The sequence below is a fragment of the Typopeltis vanoorti genome, chromosome 10, assembly GCF_054136105.1.
Source record: "Typopeltis vanoorti isolate ZY-2024b chromosome 10, IOZ_Tvanoo_1.0, whole genome shotgun sequence".
Taxonomy (NCBI): Eukaryota; Metazoa; Arthropoda; class Arachnida; order Uropygi; family Thelyphonidae; genus Typopeltis; species Typopeltis vanoorti.
Genome location: NC_143558.1, coordinates 94,557,176 through 94,577,766, shown reverse-complemented (window position 1 = coordinate 94,577,766; position 20,591 = coordinate 94,557,176). Strand labels below are relative to the sequence as shown.

General features: G+C 37.7%; 1 protein-coding gene across 1 annotated transcript in view; it reads left to right on the top strand.

Annotated features, from left to right (window-relative positions):
• The window catches only part of LOC150102604 (tectonin beta-propeller repeat-containing protein 2), a 364,776-nt gene that overhangs the window by 295,981 nt on the left and 48,204 nt on the right, over positions 1-20,591 (top strand). The window contains exons 12-13 of the mRNA XM_090398660.1: positions 4,939-5,028; positions 13,907-14,134. Of these exons, the coding sequence (XP_090254786.1) occupies positions 4,939-5,028; positions 13,907-14,134 (318 nt within the window). The remainder of the gene's footprint in view (positions 1-4,938; positions 5,029-13,906; positions 14,135-20,591) is intronic.

Genomic DNA, 20,591 nt, shown 5'->3' with positions numbered 1-20,591 from the left:
AACTTCATCTCCCTATCTACCAACACCCAGTCCCTAGCCTCATCAATTTCTTGGAGTACTGTTCCATCAATGTAGTACACAGCTGGTAACCTTTTAATCCCAAAATGCATGACTTTACACTTTTCCACATTGAACTGACATCCATTATCTTTTGCCCATTCTACCAGCTTATTTAAATCATCCTGCAAACTTTCAACATCGGCTTGATTTTTTATTGTGCTACCCAACTTTGCATCATCAGCAAACAGCTGAATATCTCCCTGTAAGCCATTTCCTATATCATTTATATACAAATTAAACAACAATGGCCCAAGCAGAGAGCACTGAGGCACACCACTGGTCACCTGCCTCATCCTGGACTCGGCTCCTCCATACACCACCTTCTGGTATCTCTCCCTGAGCCATTCTCCTATCCATATCACCAATTTATTATCCATTGCCATCTGCTCCAATTTGCATAACAGTGTTCCATGGGGTATTCTGTCAAAAGCCTTAGCAAAATCCAGAAGTACCACTGTGTAGTAGCCAGTTCCTTTGTCCAACTCAGATGTCATTTTATTATGAAAAGTTAATAGATTGCTAAGGCAGGATCTATCTTTAACAAAACCATGTTGGCCTCTATAGAGTATCATATCCTGATCCACCCATTCTTGAATTTTGTCTTTAACCAACTTTTCCAATTCTTTTACCATTACTCCTGAGATGGTGATTGGTCTGTAATTAACTACCGTAGTTTTAGAGCCACCCTTATGCAAAGGAACCACTTTGCCTAACTTCCACTCCCTAGGGACCATACCAGAGTTCAAACTTAAATTAAATATCCAAGTAAGAGGGGTTGACAATTCATTTGCACATTCACACAACACCCGAGCTGATATTCCATCGAAGCCTACAGCAGTGTTTGCATTTACATTTTGCAATATATTAAATACCTCTGATTTCTTAGCTTCAATTCTCACATTAATTATTGCTATAGGTACAGAGATATCCTCACTTGGGTGATATACTTTTGAAAAGTGATCACTCAGTAACTCGACTATTACATCTGATTTTGTCATCTCAATACCATCAGAACACACTATAGTTATCCTTCCGAAGTCATTCTTCCTTTTACTTGCTACATAGGGGAAGAACTCTTTGGGATTACTCGTGATCTCTTTCGCTAAGGTCTTCTCATAATCTGATTTAGCTTTTCTTACTATGCTGGTAACCTTCCTAGCTTGAGCCTTGTACTGCTCATGGTTGTACTGATCGCCTTTCTCCTTGTAAATTCTCCATAACATTTTCTTTTTTTGCAGATCAAGCTTGATACTACTGCTCATCCATCTAATGCCTGCCTTGTTTGACTTCCTGACCAAGAGGACGCAATCTGATATTGCTTTCCTCAGATACCCATTGATTTTATCCCATGCACTGCTAACATCTTTCCCCCGCAATATGTTCTGCCATGGGATAGCTGCAAGCTCACTCCGAAGCTTGTTATAATTGCCTAACCCATAGTTCCGTATATACCCCTTCTTAACAGAAAAATCCACAGATTTTGTAACCTCCCAAGTCAATACCGCATGATCGCTTTCACCAATTGGAGGTAACGAGGACACCTTACTTATGCATATAACCTCTGAACCAATAACCAGGTCCAACACTCTCACACCACGTGTCCCTTCAGTTATGCGCTGTTTCAAGTAATTATCTCGTAGAAGATGTATGAACTCCATTTCCTTTTTGCTACGTGAAAAACCTGCACTCGTTTGCACTAATTTGCTGATGCATGACTTCATTATCCCCCCCCCCCTGTACTCCCTGGCCTATAGCAGCATCCAACTGTATGTTTGGTTGCATTGGTCACTATTTTGCACCAGACCGCCTCAAATGAACTCTCATTCACATGTCTATCATCTTGATATACTACTTTCTTTGGCTGCAACACATCAGCTATCATCAACAGTACTCCTCCCCCTGTTCTATCATCTTCTCTATCCTCCCTGAAAATACTGTACCCATCACATTCAATTCCAGTGACCACATCTTCTGCTGACAGCCAAGTTTCACTAATGCCTACAACTTTTGGTGAGATTGCACTGACTAATGCCAAAAATTCTTCTCTCTTATTTCGAATACTTCCTGCATTGGTATACAAAAATTGCAGATTCCCTCTAGATCTTGTACCAGCTTTAGAACTGATATATAAGTCACTAAATTCAGTAGTCCCATGCCGATTTTTATCCCCTCTCTTCTGCAATTTATTCTGCGTATAAGGATCAATAAATATACAATCAGTGCTAAAGTTTCTCTCTCTTACACTCAACCTTTTCAATATTAGTTTCCCTACCCAATTACTTCAACTTGTTCAGAAAACAGTAACTTCTTCAATCGCTTATGTCCTTCCATGTTCAGATGCAGTCCATCTCTAGCATACAACTGTCTTTTTCCTTCAAACACGCTCCAAATATCAACCGATTCCAGACCTTTTTTTTGCACATTCTTGCAATCATATCATTCATTATCATCACTTGTCTACTTAACTCGTAATTGTCAAAACGAGGCAGCATACACACTCTCCTCCCATTGACACTTTTCCTCTTCACAATATCTAACAATGTTCTTAAATCTTTTCCTACCCAATTTATACCACCACTCAGGTCATTTGTACCCACCATAACTATCATCTTGTCTGCTTCATGCCCTCTCTTTATTGCTAAGGCCACTCTTTCTATTGTCCCACCAGCCAAGCACTCCTCATGCATACCATTAATCATAGCCTTAATCTCCATACCCTTAATCATAGAATCACCATATATCTTACAACTCTTAACTTCATTCAAGTCCAAACAAGCGTCACTCATGGACTCATTTTCTATGCTATTCAGCATGACTCTCCCAGTTTTATTACTCAACGCTCTATTACTTCCCCCCCACTCTCACGACATCTCGTTTCTTCTAGGCCACTTGTGGTTTTATTTTGTTGACTCCCAATCACTCCCATACTATTTATTACTGCATCATTCACCAAAGACTCACCGATACATAATCCTGTTCTAGTTACTTCAGCTAAAGTAAACTCTGTAGTCCTAATTTCTCTATCTAACACATTAAACTCAGTTTTAACTTCCAGTATCTCCTTACTGAGCACTTCCAATTCCTCATGCAGAAGATGAAGATCATTTTTCATTTTCATGAACTCCCGCCGTAGTTCTTCCACTACGATCCCAATGTCAGCTTCCATTCCTAAACGCTCCAGCCTATCCCGGCACTTCTCACATACGTCGACATTTTCATTCTTCTCATTTAGCCAGACTGACCACAGATCCTTCACATTCTTCAGTGCATACATGTAGCAGTTTCCGCAACGCGTCCATTGCAAAAAATCTAACGTTGAGCCTCCTTTCGTGTAGAAGTCCTGCGCGCTGCTGACGTATGTTTCTTGTTGGACGCCATCATTACACCTTAATGCAAAGCACATCTCCTTATGGACATGTATACTGCTATGAATTAAGGGAAGGATCGCTACCCAGACCAGTAGTGGTCCTTCCCTCATTTCGACCTTTATTCAGGTCTCGTGGACTTTTGGGTCTGCCTCCCACTAATGAGACCTCAGTAAAGGTCGAAACCGGTCTGGGTAGTGGCCCTTCCACTGTTGAATAAGCTAGATAGCTGGGCAAATGAATGGGGGTGTCAGTTTAATGCAGCAAAATAACACCAGGCAACACCGAGCAAAGGACACCTTTGCTCAGAGTTGCTTGGTGTTGCACCACCTTACCTTACCTTAGTCCTGAAGATATTTTCAGGTGCAAACTTTGGTTGCTTACATTTGGATAAAGGATTAAATGAAATTTATTATAGTCTAACCAAGTGCATAATAATCTTCCAACAGAGTGAAATTAACAGTAACATGGGCAAACAATGTTGAAAAACAGTGCAGTTAATGATAACATACAAGTGGAATTGATGGCGAACAAGGTAATAGCAGCATTGGATGTGGGAGATGGATATACATTATAGTATACTTAGACTTTGCAAAGACTTTTGATAGATTACCACATGATAAGTCGATAGTGACACTAGAGCAGATGGAGTTGGATATTAGACTATTCCATTGGGTTGGAGATTGGCTGTCTAATAAGTATCAACAAGTTGTGTATGGGAGAGCAATATCCCAGAAGAGGAAAGTCACTAGTGGTGTGCCTCAGGAGTATGTTTAGGGCTATTGCTGTTTAACCTGTATGTTAACGATATTGGGAAAGAATTGAATGTGATATACAGCTGTTTGCAGATGATGCAAACTATGAGAAGTAGAGTGGATGTTGTGAGCTTACAAGAAGACTTGAATATACTGAGTGAATGAGCACGAGAGTGGAGATGCCAGCTGAATGTTGTAAAATGTAAGATTTTAAAATTCGGAAAACAAAGGAGGGATGTAGAATTTACTCTTGGTGGGGATATATTGTTGCAAGTGGAGGAAATAGTTGATCTTGTGGAGATAGTGGATATAAATCTTAAATTTAGAGGAAAATATTGCCAAAATTGTGAGGACAGTGCAATGAATTTGATCTCTGGGATGTTGAGATGATACAATTTGCATAGTTTAGTGGACAGGAGGAAGAGTGGTGATATGATGGAGATTGGGGAAGAACAAGAGGTCATCTCTGGAAGCTGTATAAGAAGATTGTGAGCAAGGGGGTGAGAAGCAGGTTTTTTACATGGAGAGTTGTGAATGACTGGGGAAGGGGGGAAAATGAGATAAGAATCTGAAATTCAGAGGACATATTGCCAAAATTGTGAGGACAACACAACGAAATTTAATTGTGTTTAAGGTGCAGTATGATGAACTGTGTGTATGACAAAAGGGACCTCCTAGATGAGTCTGTGACTCCATGGGGTCTTAAGATAATAATTATAATAATAATAATAATAATCATCTTATCTGTTATATTTCAGGACATTTTTGGCAGCTGATAATTCCATCAGGGCTGACATTAGCATACAAATGGAAATTTATAGAATCATCAGGAATATGCAAAAATATAGGTAATTATGTGTTTAATATGTGAGAATTAATTATAATGAGAGAGATTTTTTGCAAATTTACAAAAACTTTCATGCCATACATATGTAAAGAAATATAAAATTTTATTCAAAAACTCCAATATATTTCATCTGACATTCCATGGATATCATCAGGGAAATAGAACAGTAACTACCCTTAAAACATGAATCATAAGAGTGAGTTATTGAAGCATGTGCTTACTAGCTCATGTCTCATTGCAGCTAAGGTGATATTATTACACTACTAGAGTTCAAACGAACAATTCTAAAAGTTGCATAGATAAACAATTATTTAAAATAATTGAAAAAAAAAAACATGAACAATTAATAGTAATCATTTCCCACAACTTAGAGATTGGCATATACAGTCTCAGCAGTTTTGGTTCAGAAAATTTTGTAGCATTCCACGTGTTTCAAGGAAAAGACACTCAAATTTAAACCTGCTGGAATGAAGAATCTCTATCTGGTTCCAAAAAACTCTGTACCTTGTGTGAATAGCATGAGAAGCAAATCCAGATATTTTGGATTCCAAAAATGTAATTTAGTCTTGATGCTCTTGAATTCTAATCAAAGCTGGAAGGCTAGTCTTTCGAAAATAGCAAAGATGACATGGGCAGTGTAAAAATGTTCATAATTTATAATTTATAGTTTATTATATTGTTTGTGACATTACTTTTTACTTTCAATGTATTTCCCCTCTTACTTCGTTAATTCTTGTGATTGCTTGAGCTTGTACAAAATGCCTGCGTGTTCTAATCTCTAACTCACTTACAATGACTATTATCCTGCTTCTGTCTGTTTGTAATCTACTTAGCTTACCTCCCCCCCCCCCCCTTTCAATGCCATTAAGTATACTCTCACACATTCTAATACCCTAGACTGAGAAAAAGTCTCTATCTGGGACAACATCCTTATTCTAGGTTCTGTAATTCTAGAGTATTAATCCTTAAAAATTTATTTTTGTTAACGACTGAGCCATTAAGGATTGTGTAAAAGAATTTTCTATCTTTCCTTTACATACAAGGGAATAATTTAGCTAAGCATGCATAATAACCCTTAAATCATGGGAAGGCTGTCTCATTCCCCCCCCCCCTCCCCCTACATCATCAGTGTATAATAAGCAGTTAAAGGAATGGAATACAAAGTACAGAACAGTCAGTGGATTACCAATTAAATTACTGCCGCTTGCTAGAAGATTAATATTAATAAAATATTATTAAATAATTCTTAAAAACTTTTTCATTGATGGTTGCATAAGATGAGAATCTCCGAAACTTTTGAGAGAGAGAGAGAGAGAAAGTCATTTCGATTCAAATTCAGCTGATGTAAAAGGGCTTCACAACTTTCTTTAAAAAGGTGTTCATATTTAAACCTGCATTTGTGGAGAAGACAAGTTTTATCCCACTGGATATTATATTTAGTGTCAATGCTATATTGTGCTAGACCAGACTTATGAGGTTTCATGTAGCCGATATAATACTGATGTTCCTTCATTCTTTTTTCCACAGAACAGCCTGTTTGTCCAAAGTATGATAAATTGCATTCACATGGTATCTGGTAAAGACCAGCTAATGATAGAGGTACCGGTTTGTCTTTTATAGATGGCAACAAGTGAGAAATTTTGTTGATAGAAAAATATGTGGGAATAAGGTGATACTTCTTCAAAATATTCTGCCAATAGATTCTGAGATGCCTGAAATATAAGAGATTGGAACTCTGAGGGCTGTCGAAGAATCCTGAGGTGTTGGAACATAGGAGTCAATTATTTGCTGGATTTGATTAGGGTTGTAACCATTATATTTTATTAATTATTTTATAGTGAAAAGTTCTTGTTGTAAGCTTAATGGGGAGGAGCACACTTTATGTGCTCTATTAATTAAAGATTTGATAATGCGATTTTTTGAGAGGTGTGATGAGCAGACTTTTGATGAATGTATCTGCCAGTATAGGTAGGTTTTCAATAGACACTTGTTGACAAAGTACCAGAGAATGTGTTTGTAAGGAGGATGTCCAAGAATAGTAAACTACCAGACTTTTCTTTTTCCATGGTGAACTAAATGCGTGGGTGAAGGCTATTTATCTGTTGTAGAAATGTAAGTTGTTCTTCAGCATGTGGCCAAATAGCAAAGACATCATCGTTGAAGGTACTGCCATGGGTAGCCCTCTCTCCACTTCTGGCAAACTATTTTTTGAAACATCTGGAAGACACCTTGTTTTCATTCATTCATTCCCAACCCTCTCTTTGGTTTCATTATGTCAATGATGTCTTTGCTATTTGGCCACATGCTGAAGAGGAACTTACCACATTTCTACAACAGATAAATAGTCTTCACTCATGCATCCAGTTCACATGGAAAAAGAAAAGGCTGGTAGTTTGCCATTCTTAGACATCCTCCTTACATGCACATCCTCTTGTACTTTGTCAACAGGTGTCTGTCGAAAACCTACCTATACTGGCAGATACATTCATCAAAAGTCTGCTCATCACACCTCTCAAAAAATCGGCATTATCAAATCTTTAATTAATAAAGCACATAAAGTGTGCTCCTCCCCATTAAGCTTACAACAAGAACTTCTCACTATAAAAAAGTTAATGGAATATAATGGTTACAACCCTAATCAAATCCAGCAGATAATGACTCCTATGTTCCAACACCTCAGGATTCTTCAACAGACCGCAGAGTTCCAATCCCTTATATTTCAGGCATCTCAGAACCTATTGGCAGAATTTTGAAGAAGTATCATCGTATTCCCACATATTTTCCTATCAACAAAATTTCTCACTTGTTGCCATCTACAAAAGACAAACTGGCACCTCTATCATTAGCAGGTGTTTACCAGATACCATGTGAATGTAATTTATCATACTTTGGACAAACAGGCCGTTCTGTGGAAAAAAGAATGAAGGAACATCGGTATTATATCGAATACATGAAACCTCATAAGTCTGGTCTAGCACAACATAGCATTGACACTAAACATAATATCCAGTGGGATAAAGCTTGTCTTCTCCACAGATGCAGGTTTAAATATGAACGCCTTTTTAAAGAAAGTTGCGAAGCCCTTTTACATCGGCTGAATTTGAATCGAAATGACTTTCTCTCTCTCCCAAAAGTTTGGGAGATTCTCATCTTATGCAACCATCAATGAAAATGTTTTTAAGAATTATTTAATAATATTTTATTAATATTAATCTTCTGACATGTGGCAGCAATTTAATTGGTAATCCACTGACTGTTTTGTACTTTGTATTCCATTCCTTTAACTGTTTGTTCTGCACTGATGATGTACTGTTACTTTCAGTATGAAATATTTGTACCTTTAATTCATTAAAGTTATTACTGTTGGTTTTATGTGTTAAGTTATTAAAGAACAGGCAAGGAGGGTGACTTGGTTGGTAAGGGCAGCAAAAGTAAAGTATGAGCAACAGTTAGCTTTAAAAAAATAAAAGGAAAAAAACCTAGGGATTCTTTTGATAAGTAGCAGCAAAAAAAAAAGAAAACAAAAGAATCATTATGGAAGAATGGCATTGATTGGAGAAAATGGTATAAAAATGTGGAGGATACAGTTGAGATATTTAATGAGCAGTTCATAAAGGTCTTTCATTCTTGTGACATCGTGGAGAGTTTGAGAGCAGTTGATGATTAGGAGAGACTGAATGTAAGTGTCAAGAAGTATATTGGGAATTGAGTAGACTTGAAGTTTTGGAGAGACTGGTGAGAACCAGGATTCAGAATTGGGTTGACAACAATGGTATTATCTTTGATGAACAGCATGGATTTGCTAAAGGGTGGTCATATTTTAGTAATCTACTTACTGATCACGATGAGGACAAAGGACTTCATTGAATGAAGGAGATGGATACACAGTAGCATACTTAGATTTTGAAAAGGCTTTTAATAGATTACTGCATGATAAGTTGATAATCAAATTAGATTGAATGGGATTGGATATTCGACTAGTGCAGTGGATCGGAGATTGGCATCGGCAAGTTGTGTATGGGGGAGCAATATCGCTGAAACAGAAAATCACTAGGGGTGTGCCTCAAGGGTCTGTTTTATGGCCATTGTTGTTTAACCTGTATGTTAATGATATTGGGGAAGCTTTGGATGGGTATATTCAGTTGTTTGCAGATGATGTAAAGTTGGGACGAACTATGAGAAGTAGAGCAGATGTTGTGGCCTTACAATTAGACTTGAACAGATTGAGTGAAAGGGCATGTGAGTGGGGACATGGGGAGGAAAAATCTACAACAGATTAATGGCACTACTATAGGTTACCCCCTCTTCTCCCCCTTTAGCAAACTTTTACATGGAACACTTTGAAAAAACTTTAACTTGGAACACTTTGAAAACAAAATACTTACCACAGCTACATACAAGCTCTTAGTGTGGCTGTGCTTTGTTGATGATGTGGTCCCATGGACATAACACTTTTGATGCTTTTGTCACCTGCCTAAACAGCCAATACTCAAAATCCACTTCACTGTAGAAAAAGAATCTAATAACTGTTTACCTTTTCTTGGCACATTGGTCACATGCCTTTCAGATGGATCACTATCTTTTTCCATTTACAGAAAGCCAACTCACACACACAGAAAGATATCTATATAAACAATCACATTATCATTGATCCCAAAAGCATGGTATTTTAAAATCTCTTACACACAGAGGCAGAGCCATTTGTTCTAATGATACAGCTCTGTCCACATAACTCAAATATCTCTGCCATACTTCTTGGCTAATGGCTACAATTCCTGCAAAATAGTTAAAATACTACATAGCCCCATTACTTCTCCCTCCTCTAATACACAGGAACACAACATTACCATTCCTATTCCCTATGTCAGAGGTACATCAGAAAGATAGCCAAAGTACTAATAAAACATAGCCTTCACACCACCTTCAAATCTCATGCTAAATTAGCAACTGTGATCTACTCTCCTAAGAATAAATTTCACCCTCTAGCATACCCTGAAATGCATCAAGTTTCTTGTGGTTGCAACTTAGTCTACTATGGGCAGACAGGAAGATCTGTTAACCTGGAAAAGATCTGGAAAAACATAAAAAATACATTTGCTACCATTACTATGGAACATCAAGACTGGCAGACAATGCTTTGGATACCCCTTCACACAGGATTAGATGGAAGAAAACCAATGTGCTATTTAGAAGTTGTTACAGATCCAAAAGATTCATTTTTGAGTCAGCCATGGCTACAAAGAAGTCTCCTAACCTGAACAATTATGGTTGCATTAATATACCAAATTTTTGGGAGACTGTTATCTTAAGAGCAACTCCTACATAGTTGTAATATTTTTATTTATTTTTATTCATTTATTTTTACAATATAAGAGGGTGCCAAATTAGGACTTTAGAGCTTTTGTCCATTCCAGTTGGTATTGTTTTGCTTATTCACTGCTGCGTAATTCGCTTACTCACTGCTGCAGATTTGAAATTCAGCAAAACATAAGCAAGTTAATAAACATCTTTTTTATAAAATAGTTTGTTTAGGGTAGTTAATACTGTTAAAAATAAGTTTTGGATTGGAGGAAAATTATTTATTGGAAGTTAGTAATGGTGCAACTTTTTCAGGTAGTACTATCATCATTATCTTGTACACTCCCTGAGGATACATATAAGGAATCTGATAATGATGATATATTTATTTATATATATCAGGGCCATGTATTCAACAGCACACAGAATAGTGATATCACTGATATTATATTTTTGCTTTTATTTCAATTAAAGACTCCCCTGATTGGTTCCTGGCTTTGTGTGATTCCTAAAATTAAACACAATATACTGATGCTTCATGAAGAGGACACTTTTCAATGCATAAAGATTAATTATATTCGCATTAATTTAATAGCCCTGTTGTGCGGTCACAAATACAGACTCCTTTGAGCTATTTGAATAGATGTACATATGGCACACCAGGTCAAATTCTTAGCATTCCATTGGTTTTAAACCACATAGAAGGTGTGGCAGAGCGTGTGCTGAGACAATAGCACCCAGAAATCAGTAGCTGTGATTGATTATTGTGGCAACCAATCCAACTGAACATTGTCAATTGCTCTTTTTTTTGTTTTCTGAGTTTCATCTGTTTTGCATATGTAAAGTGTAAACAGATGTGTTTAGGACACCGATATAGACAACTTTTTAATATATAATTTTCTATAAATAATTTATAACTTTTTTTCCCATATTTACAAAGGGAAATAGTGTTGACAATCTACTGAATGTCCCGTTTTCTGCCAGAGCTTTTGCAGATTGTGCAATGGTAGTCGAAGGAGGTAAGCCTCACCCTTCTCTTCCAAATTTTTACGCCTTTGAGTAATTCAAATATAGCAGACAAAATATAACATTTTCCACTTCATTATTGTTTTCTAATATACAGTGTCTTAAAACATGCACATTGTCCCCCACTCTTCACAGATTTGGTTACAATTAATTGATAAATTCAAGTATTCAAGTTTATCCTACAGTTAATTGCATTTTATCAATTAAGATGAGTGCTGATGTGCTATGCACTCTTAAAACTTTCGTACATCAATAAAAATGCAATCATGCAGTCAAATTGACATGAATTTTGCAGTGCGGGTTGCATTAGCCACAACAGAACACTCAACTGAAATGCACATGCGATGCCACTTATATACATCAAAGCTTGTAAGTTCAGTGGAAGTGGGACTTGCATCCTCTGCGAGACTTCAGTACAAGTCTATTCGCCGACTTGAGGAACCTTTTCCAAGCTTATCTTTGACCTGTTCCTGTGTTAGTTGATCTCTAGCTTGGGCAAGTGGATTTTTTTCTCCTGAAAACTCAGGTTTTTCATTCTGTTAATTCAAAAAAATTGAATTACGTAGAACCCACATTATTTTGGGTAGCAACATAGGGTTAGGTACCAAGAGATGTACCATGGTAGTACTTGCTTGTCCATCTCTTCATCAGTGGACGCTTATAATTAGTGATAGTCATGCATCAGCTATCTCTGATTGGCTACCAGTGGAGATTGAACTGCTCACTCAGTCTCCAAAAAGCTAGATAGGGTTAAAAGGCCTCGCCTATTCCTTATAAGGGAATAAATGAGGTTAGCTTTTTATTATTATATTATTATTATAAATATATATATGTATATATATACTGGGTGATTATAAAATAACGTCAAGTGTTCAGAGCTCTCTAGCGAGTAATGTATTGGACGAAACACACCAATATTCGGTAGATGTACACAGTGGAACATGATGGGGATTTGAATTAACGAAAAAAAAAGCACCAAAAGTTGCCAACAGGGGAAATTTTGGCGCTGCCAAATTAATTTTAGTAGGTGTGACTAATGAATGACTAAATGGCAAATGAGAGACAGCATACATCAATTTCATGACGTTTATTGTTAATTACAAATGAGGTTCAATATGACCACTATTCTGATGTTCCAGGAACTGCATATGGTGCACAACATTTTTCACAGTGGCTCGCAACATATCGAAATTGATTCGTCTCACGTGTAACATTATTCGATCTTTCAAAGTTGGAATATCGAGTACATGTCCTTGATACACAATGCTTTTAAGAAATCCCCACAGCCGAAAGTCACAAGGATTAAGATCAGGCGATCTCGGTGGCCATGGCATGGGAAATGCATGACTAATGATTCTTCTGTCAGAGAAATGTTGTCGTAAAACACACTGTACCTGAAGTCCGATGTGGGGTGGTGCACCATCCTGCATGAAGATGGTCAAATCGAGACATCCTCTTTGCTGCAGTTGTGGAACCACAAAGTTCTGTAACATATTGGCATACCTGTTAGCATTGACGGAACAGGTCACTGGTCCATTTTGGCGATTTTCCTTGTAAAAGTATGGACCGATGATAAAAGATGCCGTAAATCCGCACCACACTGTGACTTTGGGCCAGTGGATAGGCATCTGCAGACACATGTGTGGATTAGTTGCAGACCAAATGGGACAGTTGTGTGTGTTAATATCGCCATTCAAATAAAAGTACGCTTCGTCACTCCATAAAATCTGCCATGGCCATGCATCATCCGTTTCCATGTGCGCTAAGAATCTCAAAGATAAGTGGCTTCCGGTAGTCGATTCATGTGGTTGCATCACCAGGGCACAATTCTTGAACATGACTGATTTTATAGGGGTAAAACTTCAACATCTGATGTAGGATTTTCCACACCGTTGTGTATGCGATATCTGTTTGCCAGGATATTGCTTGTGCACTGCTGGTACCCTTCACATTCATCATCTCCTGTTCCACAATAGCAGTTGCAACTTGTTCAACTTGTTGGTGATTGATTGGTTTGCATCCCCTGCCTACCTGCACTGCTGGAGTTCCGGTAGTTTCAAATTGCCGAATCAGTTTTCGTAAGTTTGTTACACTAATTGGTCCTTTTCATAAATTTTTCATACGCCAAAAATCCCGAAGACAAGCACTGGCATTATTGTTCTGCTGATAATAGAGTTTGAATAATAAAGCACGCTCACATAAGGTAAGAGGCATCAAAAAGCAGTTCGTCTAAGAATGATAAGAAATCTCACAGGCTTTCCTTTTATTGCATGATCGCTCACAAGAAATGCGATAATGCAAATTAATGCATTTTACTCAGTAAACAGCGTCAAAATTTCCCCTGTTTATGAATTTTGGTACTTTTTTTTTCATTAAATCTAATCCCCATGTTCCACTTTGTACGTCTACCGAATATTGGTGTGTTTTGTCCAATACATTACTTGCCAGAGGGCTTTGAACACTTGATGTTATTTTATAATCACCTGGTATATATATATATATATATATATTTATTTATTTATTTATTTATTTTTTTTTAAAAATTATTTTACTAGGTTCACTTTGGGCTGTGAATCACTCAGATGAGCTGTTTTGTTTATCGTCCTCTGGGTGGAAAGCTACTCCTGTACAGATACCCACAAGATTTTCAGTACACTGCATTTCTCCCACTTCAGATAGCCTGTGGTTATTAGCATTAGATGGAACAATATTCTGTCGAACAGGAATTTCCCATGATATTCCACAGGGCACAGGATGGCTACAGTTGAATTTAAATCAATTAGGTAAACCTCTGTGTTGTTTAAGTGTATCTGTAAATGAAGTTTCCTTCATTATACATGTAACAGTCAGTAAACTTTTCGTGAAAGGCAAGTTATTTTTATTAGAGTGGTACTCTGTTTTATTTTGCAGCACATTAAACAGCTAAGTTATAGATACAGCAATTAAGGATTTTGATATTATTATTTGGTTTACCTCCATGATGTTCTGTGGCTGATCACTATATCATCTAGACTAGGTGTTTCTGTCTAGCTCATATAGTGGTTATTGTAATTTTTCTTAAATTTGGGTGCACTTACTTATTCCATCTGGAAACATCCACTCATCATTTGCAACAAACAAAGTATGGTATTGAAATTAGTGTCCTTCTTAACATTATGATAATATATCTTATCATTGTTTTACTAATTTTGCAATACAATGAGTTATGTTACATCAGATCCCTGTTTTCTTTCTGGGCTGGTCATTTGTATGGAATTATCACATGTTAGAATGGGTGGTGGTGGGTAGGTGAGTAGGTTGATGTTGACTAACTATTATAACTGCAAATATGAACATTACAAAAATAGCCAATTATTGGACATTTTGATCTTGCTCCTCTCCTTGGTCCTATTGAGTTTGTTTTTGATGTTCAGATTATTCATAAAGATACAAATAATGGATACAAATAAATAATAAACAATTTTCAGACTTTTCCATTTTAGATAGTGGTTCAGTGTTCAGATTATTGTCCCCCATCCATCCATCCATCCATTTACTCGTCCATCCAAGGATGGGTTGAGTCCCCTCATAATGAGGGGTTTACTGGCGTATTAACACAGCCAGCTCGCCACTCCTCTGCCGCATCCCATAAGGGCGGTATTCTTGACTGTAATCCATGTGTGTTCACGGGGCTGGTTTGCCTGCTTGCAGGATGAAAAATCCCAGATAAACTAGGGGAAAAAACCCTGCTGCCCACGCCCAAGACCAGCTAACTTGGCTATGGCTGACGAAGATACTTAAGCTCCTCATGTCGTCGACGGGAATCGAACCTAGGACACTCCTTCCCCAGGCATATGGTTGCGAAACACAAAGCCACTAGGCTAACTGCGTGGACCAGATTATTATTGATATTATTATTTTTTGACCTGTATGGAGTCACATGGCTCATCATGGGAGGTCAGTATAAAGTATCTAGTATCATTAAACTTGCTCATTTGCACTTTCACCTCCCCTCTCAGGTAATGTATTCCATCCTCCTACCACTTTCCCTGCAATAAACTTATTCCTTACCCTTTCACTCACCACTTGATTTTGCAACTTCCTATTGCTTTTTTTGCTTCTTCATCAGCCATTGTCTGTTCTCTACTGAATGAAGGCCTGCTCAATCCTATCTTGAGCTTTTCTAAGCTACTGAATTCTGGCTTACTCTTTATTCTTATCCTCCCACCATCTCTTTGGTTGTCCTGTAGTCCTCTCTTTCCGCCTATGGGATATCATTCAGATATCGGCTTTGTCCATTTTTCAGTATTATTTCTTGCACTATGACCTATTCCTTGCCATTTGGATCTTTTAATGGCTATTTTAATGTTTCTCACCCTAGTCTGAGCTCTAACACAAGTATTGCACTTTCTGTCTAGAATGGTAATACCCAATGAGGATCTTTCCATTTTCCTCTGGGTAATCCTCTACATGTTTGTCTACCTGACAAACCATGCATGACCTCAGTCTATCTTCATAATGAACATTGTACAGTCAGATATCATTTTTGTTATCCATCTCTGTACTCTCTCTCTGAAGTTATTTCATCCCCCTTCAAATTCTAGCGTCCAGATCTGAGCACAGAAATCCAGATATGCTCTGATCAAAACTTGATACAATAGGCCACCACGTTTTAATCTCTTGTGGTCAATGTCCATCTCGATATTGCTGCATTTTACTTAGATGTCTACACAAATTTTGCGGTGTGTTCTCTGAACTTCAAATTTTTGTCTACAGTCACCACAAAATCCCTTGCTTTTTTCACTTCTACTAGGATAATTCTACCAAGCAAGTATGAAGCATCCCATCTGTGGATCTGAACTTTCAAAACCTTAGTTGCATTAAATTGACACCCCAATTCACATGCCAAATTTCTGCATATTCAAATCCTCTAAAGAGCCAAAACATCAGCAATATTACTGCACCCAAGTTTCACATCTTGCGAACATCTAAATGTCTCCTTGTAGTCCCCTTGACAAATTCCTTGACATGAAGATTAAACAGTAATGGTTCCATTACCGAACCATGTCGGACTTGTATTTTGATACACAAACTTTGGAGAACAGTACACACTCCCAGGGCAATGCATGTGGGTATACTGAGGCAAGAGAGAAGATGAGGTGTGTCCATGTGTGTTGTGTATTCCTCTGTGAGTCACTACAGTCAGCTGGGTGACAATTTCACATTTGTTTGGTGTTACTTGGTGGATAACGCATAGTCAGTTTGTGAAAAAATTGTGTAAGAGCTAGCACAATTTTGTTTTTGTTATTTATCTATCACACATCAACAAATTCATGCAGTACAGACATGCATTATGGGAAAAATGATGGCACTACATTGGCAGAGCTGCACTTCAGGAATTGAACAAGATTTTGGGATAGGTTATTATAATAATAATTATTATTATTATTATTATTCAGGCCTCCATGGAGTCAAAAGACTCATCGCAGAAGGTCCTTCCTAGGAAACGCAAAGTCTATTATACCACTCCTTAAATGCATTGACCGTTCTCGCTCTCACCACTCCATCAGGCAATGCATTCCATGGTTCAACCGCCCTTCATGCAAAGAAACCACTCCTCACTCCCTTTCGTAACTTCCAGGGATAGTCCCTTGTCATGACTCATTCCTGCTGTTCAACCAAGCGAAAGAACTCCCTAGTGTCAACCCTGTAACCACCTCTCAACATATCACCCCTCCTTCTTCTATCCATCAAACTCTGCAGTCCACAATCCCTCAGCCAATCCTCATAACTAACATTGTACAGTCCCGACACCTTTGTTATCTGCCTTTGTACCCTTTCCACAGTTAATTTATCCCCTTCAAATCCTGGGGACCAGATCTGAGAACAATAGTCTAAATGTGGTCTGATCAGAGTCTTATACAATGGAATGATAACCATTTTATCTCTGCAGGTCAGTGTCCTTTTCATTCTTGCAGCAATCCTCCGTGTTACTGTCACTACCTTTGCAATATGTCCCCTAAATTTCAGGTTTCTATCAATCATCAAACCCAGATCTCTTGTCTCTCCTACTTCCTCCAGTTTAACTCCTCCCATAGAGTATGCATTGTCCCATCGATGTTTCCCAAACCTCAAGACCTTACATTTTGCTGCATTAAAATGACACCTTCATTTGCCCATCTATCTAGCTTATTCAAATCCTCTTGCAAGGCTACAACATCTGTACTATTACTAATAACCCTTCACAGCTTTGCATCATCCGCAAACAACCGAATATCCCCTTGCAATCCACGGACAATGTCATTGATGTAAAGGTTAAACAATATAGGTCCCAGTACTGGGTCCTGTGGAACCCCACTTGTAACCTTCTGCCTCTTTGATATTGCTCCACCATACACAACTCTCTGATACCTATCAGACAGCCAATCCTGAATCCAGTTGACCAATCTGACATCCAAACCCATGTGCTGCAACTTGAATATCAGCTTATCATGTGACACCCTGTCAAATGTCTTTGCTAAGTCTGGGAAAATGGCAGTATATGCCTGTCCCTCATCTAATGCTCTTGTAACTTTATCATAAAAGGCTAGCGTATTGCTAAAATATGAGCACCCCTTCACAAATCCATGTTGAATCTCACTGATAACATTACCCTCATCTGCCCAGTGCTGTATATGGTCCCCTCACTACTTTCTCCAAGATCTTACTAACTACTGATGGCACACAAACTGGCCTATAATTAGACACTTCCAGTCTGCTACCGCCCTTATGCAATGGCACTATCTTACCCTCCTTCCATTCCATGGGCACCTTTCCCGCAGCCCAACTTTTATTGAAAAGCCAGGTCAAGGGCACTGTCAGTTCACCAGCACATTCTCTCAGAACTTGTGGTGAAATACCATCTAGTTCCACAGCTTTCCTAACATCCAGGTTATCATAAAAATACTCATAAAATTCACATTAGTCAAGATAGGACATTGCTATTCCACTGTATAAGATCTTTATTAGACTGTATCTTGTCTTATTGCAAACAAATTTGTTTGATTTATTCCCATAGTTTATACCCCCCCACACACACACATAAAGGTATTAAATACCATCTCTCCTCTTGTTGATCCAAATCAGATAGCTGCTCATATTGTTTCGCTTTCTAGAGCTCTGATAGATAAAGAACGTACTAAAGAGGTAAAACGCAAACTAAAGGTTATGAAGTCTGTAACTCAGAAGAATCAACAATTATCTTTGCCTTTTTCCCGTGAGGAAATATCCTCGGCGTTTCAAAATATCAAAATGGTGAAGGCTCCTGGTTTTGACAATGTTTATAATGAATTCCTGATGCACTGTGGACCTTATGCAAGATTGTGGCTGGCTAAGTTCTTTAATGATATACTTGAAAGTGGCTGCGTTCCTAAAGAATTTAAAAGGACAAATATCAAAAGAACTGAAGAAATATGGACAAATGATCTGTTGGCTTTATGGCAGTTCTATAAAAAATGGAGATTAACAACAAATTCTGGTAAAACTGAATGTTCTTACTTTTGCCAGAACAATAGTCTTGTAAATCAAAAACCAGAGATATATGCTGATGGGACATTAATTTCATTTAATCTGACACCTAAATATCTGGGAATAACTCTGGATAGAACTCTGACATATAAACAGCATATGATTAATATTGCAGCTAAAGTTTGCACCAGAAATAACATAGTTCAGAAGCTTTGTGGTATTATATGGGGCTCAAGTGCCACAACTCTGTGGTGCACTGCAATGAATCTAGTTTACAGTGCAGCAGAGTATGGTGCTCCTGTCTGGCTCAATAGTTACCATGTCAGTAAACCAGATACTCAACTTAACTCCATTCTGCATTTAATAACAGGTTGCATTAGGAGTACACCCTTACAATGGCTCCCCATTTTGAGCCATATTGCTCCTCCGGAACTGCGACGACAGGAAGCCTTGCTTCATGAATATAAAAGAATTTTAAATAACCAAAATCTCCCAATACATGAATTTATTCCAGATGCTTTATCCAATAGACTAAAATCCAGAAGACCTACCATAAAAACCACCTGTAATCTTCTTAGCCAGAATGACAGTATGGTGAGTAGGTGGGACGTACTGTGGTCCCAAGCAGTATCACCTGAAGTTCGCAATCACATAAACATCTTCCAAAAATGGATTTGACCTGCCCAGGAACCTTTGACCTATCCCCAGAGGCGATCAATTGGATGAAAAACCTAAATGTTAAAATATGACTAATCTTCTGTCTGATGCTTGTCATAAATTTCATATTTGTATTTGCCTGAATGTAGACTTTTTATTATTATTATTATTTTTTTTAATCATATATGTGTATCTTATCTATACTCATGTGTATTATATCTTATTGTCTTTTAACCATGTGTACAAGCCATACGATAAATAAATAAATACCATGTGTAAGAAGGTATCGAGAAAGAAGTAATTGCTTAATGTTTTTTAAAAAATCTGTTGGTTGTAGTGATTAACAAAAATGGTACGGGAATTCTATTCCAGTGAAGTGGTAAATGGAATGAAAGAGGAGCTAGAACGGTTGGTTTGATAAGTAGCTGTTCATGTTCTTGCATGTTTAAAGGAAAGTCGAAGAATGTGGTAGCCAGTTAGGTAGAACGAGGCCCATGAAAATAAAAATAAATAAAAAATAAAAAATAAAAAAAAACTGAAAATACCTAATTTTGTCTTTTAAAAAAGGGCAATATTAGATATTCATCATCATCCCAACTGTGAGAGCTGTATTCTAAGATTAGATGGATTTCAGTTTTATATAGTGTTAGGTGTTCAGGTGGGTAAGAAGCAGTCTCTTAAAGATCTCGGATCATTGGAGTGCTGTCAAGATGAGCGTGAAAAGAGTAATCATAATGGGAGACTTTAATTATCCAAATTTTGATCAGATAGCAGTAGAATCTCATGAGAAGAAGGAAAATGCATTTATTGAGCTGTTGCAGGACAATTTCCTCAAGCAGCATGTGACAGAAGGAAATCCACGTCAAAGAGTGTTAGATTTGATTATAGTGTCAGAGGGCATTTCAGTTAAATATTTAACTATTCTGCCTCCAGCTGATGACAGTGATTATGTGGTACTCATTTGGGAAGTTATTAAGTTTTTGAATAAAAATGTTATATTCCAAAAAGGTTACTTGCTGAATTACAAAGCAAGAAATTTTGACCAACTGATGAGTATACCAAGTTCAGTGTAATGGGATTGGTTGATGGATGAGAAGG